This window comes from Sander lucioperca, chromosome 18, assembly GCF_008315115.2.
Source record: "Sander lucioperca isolate FBNREF2018 chromosome 18, SLUC_FBN_1.2, whole genome shotgun sequence".
NCBI lineage: Eukaryota > Metazoa > Chordata > Actinopteri > Perciformes > Percidae > Sander > Sander lucioperca.
Window position 1 is genome coordinate 13,179,710 of NC_050190.1, and position 11,455 is coordinate 13,191,164.

Below are 11,455 nucleotides of genomic sequence, written 5' to 3' on the forward strand. Positions count from 1 at the left end.
ATCGCAGTTTCTTCAGATAATGAAATATCCACGTGTGTCCTTGCTAGATCAAATATTAAGGTTCCATATTAGATCGCACATTTGGGGATCAGTCGTGTAAACCCATGCGGTGGGCTTTGAATGGGACCAGTTCTGCCCCTGCGCCCCAGAGAACCCCCCGCCGGTAAAATATTGGGATTAGCATCTCTTGGAGGCCGGGATTAAACACTGCTTTCTCCAACCACACACTCTCTTTGTTAAGACTATCTGAATTGAACTGCCGGAAACTGATATGAAAAAACGCCACCCGAGCAGGGGATAAACCATGACCCTATATTAATTTTTTAGTTCAGCGTTTGACTAATTTGAATATTTTTCGTTAACAGACCTTTAACAGAGTTCTTTTGTGGATGTATGCTCTCTTATCACTATATAGCTATACAATACAATAGACACTAGAAATGTGTTAATATAGGCGTTTTGATAACATCACAGTAACTAATGATGCATGAGGAAACAGAGTGGTCGACATTGAGAAGAACCTTTTGAAAATAGGCTCAGGTGTTCTCAATAAATCAGTGGATGTTTTTCTTCCTTTTAATTCCCCCCAAATATTGACTCTGATTTTTGAAGTTTGGCCTAATATAAATTACAGTCGTTATTAGAAGTTGTATTATTTCGTTTCTTTTTTTTTATTGAAGTGTGTTTACGAATATTCCTGTAATTTAAATAAACCAAATAAAAACACGTATTAAGTTTCGCTCACAGTGCCTGTCACTTCGTTCATTCTCTATTTTCTCTCCTCGCCGTTCACGCAGACACCACACACATGCACGCACACACAGATCGTTTCTTGATGAAAGAGTAAACTCACAGGACCTTTATTCATGTCTTTTCAGCGGTGAGGTCACACCATCTTTGGAGCCAGTAAAGGATCCACAATCACCGTGTGTTGAGATCAATGGGGGGAGCAAGTGTGGAGCTCTCAGCAGCCGAGAGTCATTTCCAGTATGGCTAACTCTTAATTATTACTACCATGTGCTTGGAAAGTCTTGTCTCTCTTTGTATTGCCGGCCATTCAACCATCTTTCGTTGTTCAAAAAAAGTTAGAAATCTATTAAAATCACAGCAGAGAGTCTGATGCGAGGGGGGCTCACAAATTGCATACAATACAACAGATCACAGTTTCGAAGGCTAGCACAGATAATAAAAAAAAACACATATGTACCATTTATATAAGACACACACTGATTGTCTCTTAGAAACTACATATTGATTCCTTATAAACACTTTTTTTTTCTTAAATAAAGTAGTGCATCCATGTCCACACACCATCCCCATGTCTCTGCCAGCAGGTCGGCAAAGTTGTGTAGGAAGCTTAAAGGAGGTCTGTCCAGCCCGAGCACTTCACCAGGAGAATTAACGTGAGTTCTGTTCTTGGATAAACATTAGTTCCGTGGCTGTTTTCTTTCAGAGTGCACTCTTTGTTGCCCTCAACAGGTGTTCTTTACGCATAGAGGCACACACTGACAGACATGGATGAGGGGCTACAACCTGTGAATGAACGGGGGAAAAACTGCCAGTGCTAAAATAAATTAAACCTCTCCTTTAGGAGGACCAAAGACCATCATGCCAAAAACCCGAGACCCCTGAGAGCCCTGCCTCGCCGTGCCCGGCTGACATTTTAACCAGTCCGATGTGTTTTATTGAGGGATGGCAGCGCCGTGTCTGATGTGATCGTCACTGTTTGTGCACTTTTTGACAGCTGATTGCTCTGTTCACAGGACCTGGAATTTCCACGAGGAAGTTTGATCCTTATAATCCAAGCAATCGGCATTGAAGTTCAGCTTCCACGACGCCGCTTGGTCCTTATAATCCAAGCAGTCTGCTGTGGAGTTGAAGCCCAGGCCGGACGTCCCGTAGCCCTGGGTGGAGAGGGACGCCGGGGACTGGTTCAGATGGCTTGTGACCGCGTTTGTGCTCATCGGACTGAGAGTTGAGCCAGGGCCTGACAACTGGTGGTGCATGGGAGTGAGGTAAGAGCCGCAGTCCATGCCGCCGAAGTAGGACGTCGAGCCGGCGTAGCTCTGGCTGTAGCCCGAGGCCTGGCTGTAAGTCATAGGATAAGACCTCTGCATGCAGGAGGAGGAGGTAGACAGGGGGTCTGAGAGCGGAGAGATGGACGCAGGGCTCCAGATGGACACTGGTGCGGTGGTGGTGGAGATGGCGGGGACTGTGGTGGTGCTGGTGGGGGGCGTGAACTGGCCACTGGCCCCGCTCTCTGAGCTCACTTCTCTGGTTGGGGAACTTTTCTTTTTGGCAGGTCGCACCTTGTTCTGGCCCCCGTTCTGCTGCTGCTGCTGCTGCTGGCGACATTTTGCCCGCCGGTTCTTAAACCAGACCTGGAAGAGTCGCATAATGCTACATGTTATTGTCGAGATCCCTTAAATATAGTGTAAATATAACCTACACAAACGCACAGTGCACAAACTGTTAATTATTTTGTATCAATCCATGTGAAAAACGACTGATTAATTTGTTTCCAGTCTATATCAAAATGAGAAATTACTTTTTCTCAAACCACATTTTTGGTACCAGTGGACTGATCGGTCTCATTTCATTACTCAAATTCTCGGAACATGAATCTACCATTAACTGGAATTATCTCACCCCACTGGCAAAGGTTTTTCACTTGATTTAAGGAAGACAAAATGCTTAGCTTTTGATATGGTGTCAGTCAAGGGTTAGAATGAGAGTTTCTTGCATTGCAGATATAAAATAGATTTTTTTCAACAGTTTCTTTGTTTTGTTTCACAAATCATAGGCTACATAAATATTGTATTCACATTGTTAAATATGTACAATAGTTGTTTAATAATTCGAATGTTTTAAAAATGTTAGACTATAGTGTCACTTTTGCTTCGTTGTCTCACAGACAAGTTTTTTGTTATACCTAAAATACTTCTCCATATCGATCAATTTCCAAATATGCAGATTTTCTTGTTAACTCACCTGTACTCGGGACTCAGGTAGATTGATTTTCAGCGCCACCTCTTCGCGCATGAATATGTCCGGGTAGCGAGTTTTGGCGAACAATGCCTCCAAAACGTCGAGCTGTGCGCGCGTAAAAGTAGTCCTCTCTCGCCTCTGCTTCCGTGGTGTTGCTGCAATTAAAAGAACAATGTAAATCAAATCAAACATGTTACATATGTATCAATTTGAAGAAGAAAAAAAACATAAAAACAAGTAAGTTGATCAAAAGTAATCAAATGCAGATTTGTAACAGATTGTTTCTTGTTGTTTGCGTTATTACGTACGAGTCCTGTGAGACTTAGACGCCGGTGGCAAATTTAAGCACTCGACGTACTTAAGTCTAATGTGCCAAAATATAATGCAGTTTGAGCAAGCAGTTTGCCAGAAAATAATTTGAAAGTCACATCGAAAAAAATAAAATCACACAAGAGGAGACTGTTCCCGTCAAATTGAGTGCTTTTGCGCAGGAAGTTTGGTAAAATGACCTACTTAATCTAATGATTTTTTTTTAGCAATTAATATTAGTCTGTATCTCCCACCAGTTAGAAGTCACTATTAGAAGTTTTGAAATAGATACTGACCATTCCCTCTCCATTAAGTGTGTAGCCCCAAGCCATAACTGCTTTTTTAATTACGTTAAAGTTTGAACCCACCTGGATAGCCCACTGATGGATGCAAAAGGTCCATTCCGGAAGTAGTTAAGCTGAGGCCATTGACTGTGTAAGGTGGTTGCTTTAAATACGACATCATGCTAATGTTTGTCTGAGGGCTGAAGTTGGAGAAAATTTTGAAAAATTGATGGAGCTCCCGATATGTACTTGGTGTCCTCTGTTCGCCGTGTGGTCCGTGTTACACCGGGCACCTGTTCCAAAACAAGAGAAAAAGACACTGATGAAGATGAAGAGATGTTGGGTCTGTTTCCATGACGCTGTCGCGAAATAAACCCTCTCTCCAAAACGCAGGGCGCTCCTCGGTTGCACCAACCACATCTCCAGCTGTCCTAATCTCTACAACCCCCCCACCCCCCCCTCCCACAAACAAAAAGCAATACACAGGCACTGTAATCGCAACAAGTCACTTGAAACTTTAAATAAAGACACTGGTATGTGAAATACAACAACATAAATATAGGAACGTTTTTCTGCCCTAGCTATTAAAATTTTTTATTTTTATTTTAATTAATTGAAATTAATTTTAATTTATTTTATACTCTGTTTGGCTCTCTATTTTACGTTAAGTTGTGTTTATAAATGTAAACTGAAAATCAGTGGGATTTGAAAGATGAAACTGAATGGATTTTTTTTTTTTTTATAAAACACGCACAGTCAACATAAATAATCATAATCAATTTAAGTTGACCAACCTTTTAAATAATCTTCTCAGTCGTTAAGAAATCCTGAATAAAAATTGCGTCTAGTACGTTTTTTTCAAAGTGATGAATTTTCAAGGCACTTTAGAGTGAAACTATTTGGATTTTTTATTTAAAAAAAAAAAATGATTTGGTGCAGAGAAGATTTAATTTAGTAAAAAAAAGAAACGTGCTTCCATATTGAACACGTAACAGTTGTTAAAACAGAAATAAATGTGCTCTGTGATGTTGATTGATAAATGTGATTGCTGTCACTTCAACTTCAGTGACCCTCACCGTTATCCCCACTGCGCGTCTTGATTAGTTGCATTTTTTTTCCTCCAATATCCAACGGTTTTAACCCCCTCATCCCAATCTGTCACACTTAAAACAGACCCGTCTACAAGTTGCACACACCCGCTCAATAATAACCACCCTGTCCAAGAATTAATTATGATAAATGTTGTTTCTGTTGATGAATTAACGAGATAATCTGAGTGGCATCTAAGCGGAGCTGCAGTTTAGTATCAATAGCCCAGTGCTCCAGGCTCCTTAAAATGATGCTGTGGTGAATTGTACTCATATTATTTTTGTTTAGTATTACGTGAGTAATTATCAGCACTTTACAGAAAAAAAAATGGAATTATGGAGGAGAATAAATCTTATAAATGTTTATTTAATCAAACTAAACTTCCATTTTAGACGCATAAATGCAATCTGTCACCAGACCCTCGAAAACACGAGTGAAATATATGAAATGTGAGGTGTTGGTTTATTGTCCTCTAAATGATTCGTCTCTGGAGACAGAGGAGAGCCAGCAGAGAGAAAAGGCCCCGAAACATTTTATTCGATATCAGGCCTAAATGTTCATTCTTTTCAGTGCAGCTTCCAGTCTCAATCCTTCACAATTATCCATTTTTTGTTTGCATTATTCCCTGCGTAAATTCATGTCGAGGACAAAGAGTGCAGTAACTGAATTAGGGTTTCGTTTTAAGTTGAAACTTTACTCCGCTGGTAGCAGCACTGGCTTCAGTCAGTGAGAGGGTGACATTTGTAAAATATGAGCTCCATGAATCACACCGTTATTATAAAAAGGCAATTATACTATCTGAAAAGCTTTCATTTAGCTTTGAATTGTCTTTGTTTCCATAAGCAGACTATCGTGATGTAGCCTTCATCTGCAGCCTTCTCACTGCCATTTCTCAGAGCTTCTTTGTGGGTTTTATTTTAGCACCAGTGCCACTGTTGAAACGTTGCATTCCGTCTTTTGAAGAAACAAATATTTTGTAAGCTCTTTACATGTGGTGTTATAACAGGTGTGATACCTTTTCGGTTTTTACTTTTTTACATCTTTGACTCTATCGCGATTCCTTATTTCTATAGGCTAATGATAATAATAATGATAACAATATAAATAATACTAATAACGATAAGTTTAATAATAACAGGCTACTAGTAATTAAAGTCAAACTTACCCTGGTACCGACTACAGTAAAGTTCTTTGTCTACTTGGTTTCCTCCAGGAGAAATAATACAACTCAGTGCAGATGAACAGCGTCCTGGCGCATAAAAAAACACAAACCCAACCAAAAGCAGAAGTAGCCGTCTTCTTCAGTGGCAGAACAACAGCGCGGATAAAAGTTAAAAGTTGAGCGCGTGCATCAGGTTTAGAAGCGGTGCGACAGCAGCGGAGTGATGGAGGAGGCTGCACGTACGCCTTTAACATTTGTTGGTGTGTTGTGAGTGAAGTGGTTCGAGTTGGATTTTGTACAAACTGCCAGCCAATGGGAGCCGCAGGACTGAGCTGAGGTCTGTCTCTGTCTCAGTCTCTTACACCGGTGGGGAGGATGAGGATTTTTTTTTCTCCCTTTTTTTTCTTCTGGGAAACAAATGTCTCCAGCTACTTTTTTGACGCACAGTCCTCAGCCAATGGCAGCGAGAGGGCGACTGACAACAACCCCACCCCTCCGCAGTGTGGGTACATTGATAATAAATCAACGGTGTGCCGGTGGATGTCAAGAAGTGGAGTTTAAACCGAGAGGAAAAGTCAGTTTAGCCACCTTTTTATGACATTTTATATTCGACATCGCTGTTACCCAGTGGATGCATTCAACTAAGGAAAGTCACACGGAGGAGGAGGGGTGATATATGCGCAAATAAAGAGTTTTCTGAAAACATAATGCATGCACAGTATAATAGTGATGTGAATACATAGTCCTATTTCTCATTAAAATATATAGGCCTATGTATATCTCTATTCCAGTACATCACTATATTCCAGTGCATCTTCACTGAGTGCGTATAAAAGTCATCCAATAATGTCATTTTTTTTTTTTTCAGATTGACATTTCAAAAGTTCCAGACAATCGAGGAAAATCAAAACATCCTAACATGAATCTGCGGACACCCGAACAAAACGAATGAAAGCTTATTATTTTATTTTATTTTTTTACTGTTTATAATTCTGTATGGTGTTAAATAGTGTGTAACAATAAGCGTGACAAAAAGACAGTGGGAAAAATCGCCTGGACTGAAGCAGGGCTCTCCATGTGAAGGCTGCACGGTCCTCTCACATTCCAGCGCGTCGCAAAAAAAGGGGATTTAGAGCGACTTATTTTCTGAAAACTGTCCTCCCATCCACAGAGCCAGCCAGTCTGCTCCCATCAGCCTGATACGGGCCTGCACAAAAATTCACCCAGAATATTTACTGGGGACTTCCCACCGAGAGACACCGAGCAGCCGAGGACTATTTAAAGGCACCGGAGCTGCAGTGTGCATACACCCAGAGATGAGGAGAAATAAAGCGGGGGGGGGGGGGAGACAGATATAGGCCGCTTCTGCTAATGGAGACTTTCACTTATTTCACCTGGCACGCGTTCTGCAAGAAGACGATGTGAAGATAAATATGAAGGTAGGCCTGTTTTATTTTAGATTTGATTCATTGAGTTTTTGAAGGTTTTTTTCGGGACATTGTAGCATGTAGTAGGCTAATAATAATAATAATAATAATAATAATAATAATAATAATAATAATAATAATATATCGTTTATAAAAATGTGATATTATAATAGCCATTTATTTCAGGATTCATATCATTTCTTATTTACTGGAGGACCTAACTGCAAGGGACACATACGCTCCCTCTATGTCACTTGAATTTTGAACCTACGTGCCCATCTCAAAATAATATGCCGAAGGTTTTTGTCACGGCTTGGTAAATGTCTCATCTTAAGAGGCTTTGAAGAACACCTACACACACACACACACACACACACACACACACACACACACACACACACACACACACACACACACACACACACACACACACACACACACACAAACACACACACACACACACACACACACACACACAGTGCGCTTGCACGGACACACCCGCTCACTTCAAACAGATTTGAATATTGATTTAGATTTATAAACACAGGCAGACCGTGGGTTTTATGAATCTTCATTTTGCCTCTGTCTGTGGCTGTGTGGAAGGCCAGAGTCAAAGGTGCAGTGACAGCTGCTGGGAGAACTGGTTTTCACTCAGAGATGCAGCCTGCTGGGGCAAACACAAACTGGTACAACATGTATCAACTTTTCACACTCAGTGACATCTCGTTTGACAGATTTCGACGAAAGGAAGCGGCTGAATGGATCATAACCCCGGACTTCTTTTAACAACCATCCGCAGAGGAAAAGTTTGGCTGTGAGTCTGCGAGGAACTACACATTCAGGTATCCCTGTTTGTTTATCTTTGGTGTGTTTTTATTTATGTTTTTAATGCCGGATAATACCAATTGCCGGATGACTATTGTCATCTAATAGGATGGAAACAGTGGAGTAAAACCACAAACTCACCGGTTTATTTTCAAAGATCAAGTTTTGGGTATGGAAGTTTAATTATGTTGCTGTTTGCTTTATGACCATCACAAAGGTCACGGTTAGTCTTTCTACATTTTTACTGCAACAGACTCCACCAGACTCCAGCCAAAAATCAAGATGTTTAGGGGGATGTAAAGTTGAAATGATGCTATAGAGACTGAAAAAAATTCTATATTCACGCCTGAACAGTTCGGGTCCTTAAGAGGATAATTTCAGAATGCAACATTGGAATAATTAGCTTGCAGCTAAAAACAAAATGTTTAGAAAAAATCGTGAATATTTCCTCATATTTTAGCAGCTGCATGGTATTGTACTCTAACGCGAGACTTTCAAACTGCTGCGTGGAAAATCATGACGTGTGATGCAGTTATCTGCTGGATCTCACCGTTTAAATTGCTAAATAATTTATTAAAGTGTAAAGCCAGGCCCTCCGCAGGGACTTTGTATCTTAAAAGGACGTTTAAAGGGAGAAGGAGTTAAACGCCTCTGGCGAGCAGGCTCCCACTGACTCCCGGCTAATTGACGACGACGGCTTTTATCTCCGCCTCTACTCCACTCAACCTGAGGCTGAGGATTGCACCAGGCCTGCTCCAACCTGGGATTTCTACCAGTTAATGCGTAGCCTATACATCTTCACTAATGCATTGCAAAGGCATGGATGCTTGACCCTCGTTTGATAGCCTTGAAAAGAAAATTCTTATTTCAAGATTGGATCATTTCCGGGCTGGCAGCCCCCTTCTCCCCCTGCTCATCGCCTTATCCAGGCATAAAAAGAAATAATCAATACATTATTGCATGGATAAATGTACGTTTTAAAAAAAATGAAATAGACCAAATAAAAACACAGCCCAAAAATTCAATGTTGGCTCTTTTGTAAAATAAATCCCAAACATTGATAGTGAGTTTTCTGAATTTAAAGCAATATATTCCCCATATATGTGTGTGTGTGTGTGTGTGTGTGTGTGTATATGTATAAATATATATATATATATATATATATATATATATATATATATATATATGTGTGTGTGTGTGTGTGTGTGTGTGTGTGTGTGTATATGTATATGTATATATATATATATATATATATATGTGTGTGTGTGTGTGTGTATATACACACACACACACACACACACACACACACACACACACACACATATATATATATATATATATATATATATATATATATGTGTGTGTGTGTATATATATATATACACACACACACACACACACACACACACACACATATATATATATATATATATATATATATATATATATATGTATATATATATGTATATGTGTGTGTGTGTGTGTGTGTGTAGGCAGCTTTCCTCTCTTCTCCTCTGCCTTTTTCCCTCCTTGTTTGATATCGCATGGCTGAATATGAGGAATGTGTTGGTGGAATTCATTCTAAGCTTAAAAAAAAGAGCCAGAAAAAAAGGAATAAAATCCTAGAAAGCCAATTCATATAGAAATGATGATAATCGGGAATGTCAAGACAAAGCTTTTCCTTCTTCATTTGGATTTAAATTGACCTCAGTTGATATTGCCTTTTGACTATAAAACAATAAGTTACTTTAGAGAGAGCCTACTTTTATCAACATTTTTCCCCCTCTTCTTCTTACATCTTCCCACCACTTTTAAACTCTCGCTTTACAAAATTACATATCTTAGTCATTATTTTGACTGAAAAATTGACTTACAAATTTAGTAATGTTTTTTCAAATTCTTTATTATTTAATTTAGGGTCATATGTATGTAGCACAGCAAAGTTGATGAGGTTATAATCTATTTTTTAAACCTGGCTGTAGAAGGTAATTATTATTTGTTGTGAATAGATAATGTGGTGAGTGTGTGTCTGTGTGTGTGTGTGTGTGTGTGTGTGTGTGTGTGTGTGTGTTTGGTTGTGAGTGTGTGGGTGAGAGAGAGAGAGAGAAAGAGAAAGAAAGAGAGGCGCTGAAGTAGGATAATCACAAGCTGTATTTTAATTAGCTTGGCAGGTTTGATGGATACTTTGCTGCTGCTGCTGCTGCTGCTTCGCAAAAAAAGGTGCACTGCGTAGTGAGAAAGGTGTCTAAACAGGGCTTTCCCCACACTGTTCTCTTATCACAAAGCAGCTAAAAGATTGTGTAATGTAACATGTAACTGACCCTAAAGGTCATCAAAACACATTCAGTCTCCTCCCCAGGGATTAAAGGGGGAGAAACCCCATTCAGTGTCAGTTTGGGGAGAGTTTACACAGTTTAACACAGAGGCACTCAGACAGATTCACCAGGCAGCACTCTGCATCTGGGATTTTTATCTCTACAATTATGCACAATGTTACAAATTTAATTTTGGCTCAAAGCTTAAAATGATTATAGAAAATTCTGTTGAATGAGTCTGTATTCTAGTGTTTTAGTGCTTTGCTTCTGTAGTGAAAAAGGTGTCATGATCATGAAATGATTGGGTTTATTTTCCACACACAATTTTTCCATGAATTCAAAAGTGCCTTGATAATGCCGTGGCTGTGTGCTGCTGTGTGTGTGTTTGCCAAGTTTGCTCTTTCCATTAATATGACATGCCTTTTAATTAGTGTCATAATTGTTTGTGTTGTGTTTGTGCAGGAGTTCGCCAACAAACAAACGGATGCAATTAAACACACTCGCCTTCAGATCATCAATGAGGAGGCAAAGTCAAGACGGGTGGAAAAACCAACAAGGACAAATGTAAGACGGAAGAAGACTCTGCTGCTTCAAGGTTACACTAGAACTGTGTTAAGAGCCCAACTTCACACAATCTGGATAGATCTTACTTCTTCTACAAACACACATCACAAGCTGTTTTTTATTTTATACATCCTTATCATTTACAGCCTGATATAACTCTTAATTGATGTTATTTTTTGGGATATTTGCTAAAAAAAAATCTTCTGTTTCTTCATTGCCACCACACTGTCTTGGAAGTAATAAAAAATAGTTTGCAAATAAAGACTATCATTGTCAAACCACCGCACTGCTCGCTTACTCTCTCCCTCTTTACCTTAGCCATCAGTAGTCGCCTCCTCTGTGTGCTGAGGTGTTTGCGTGGCGTGGTAAAACCTGCCCTGCAGATCGGACCTCTCAAGTCTTCAAAGGATAGGAACTCAATGTGGGGGATTTGTTCAGGCTTATTTGGTAACCTAGGATTTGAATTGGATTCTGGGAGGCATTCATAACACA

At 39.7% G+C, this 11,455-nt stretch overlaps 1 protein-coding gene and 1 long non-coding RNA gene across 2 annotated transcripts; one reads left to right on the forward strand and one right to left on the reverse strand.

Annotated features, from left to right (window-relative positions):
• Nucleotides 1-828: 828 nt before the first annotated feature.
• Nucleotides 829-6,096, reverse strand: otx2b (orthodenticle homeobox 2b). The gene is made up of 4 exons (XM_031278774.2): nucleotides 5,836-6,096; nucleotides 3,666-3,874; nucleotides 2,992-3,143; nucleotides 829-2,381 (listed from the first exon to the last, which is right to left on the reverse strand). The coding sequence occupies exons 2-4, from the start codon at nucleotides 3,760-3,762 to the stop codon at nucleotides 1,758-1,760; spliced, it is 873 nt and encodes a 290-aa protein (XP_031134634.1). The 5' UTR covers nucleotides 3,763-3,874; nucleotides 5,836-6,096; the 3' UTR covers nucleotides 829-1,757.
• A 183-nt stretch (nucleotides 6,097-6,279) lies between these two features.
• On the forward strand, nucleotides 6,280-11,244 carry LOC116035613. The gene is made up of 3 exons (XR_004101407.2): nucleotides 6,280-7,271; nucleotides 7,994-8,101; nucleotides 10,862-11,244. It is a non-coding gene; the product is annotated as an uncharacterized LOC116035613 (long non-coding RNA).
• The last annotated feature ends 211 nt before the right edge of the window (nucleotides 11,245-11,455 follow it).

Bases quoted from the DNA above. Each gene is read 5' to 3' on its own strand.
- otx2b (XM_031278774.2), bottom strand. From the start codon at position 3,762: ATGATGTCGTATTTAAAGCAACCACCTTACACAGTCAATGGCCTCAGC. The intron at 3,144-3,665 runs GTGGGTTCAAAC...TTTTAATTGCAG, and splicing joins TCCATCAGTGGGCTATCCAG to CAACACCACGGAAGCAGAGG. The intron at 2,382-2,991 runs GTGAGTTAACAA...CGACTCTTCCAG, and splicing joins TACCTGAGTCCCGAGTACAG to GTCTGGTTTAAGAACCGGCG.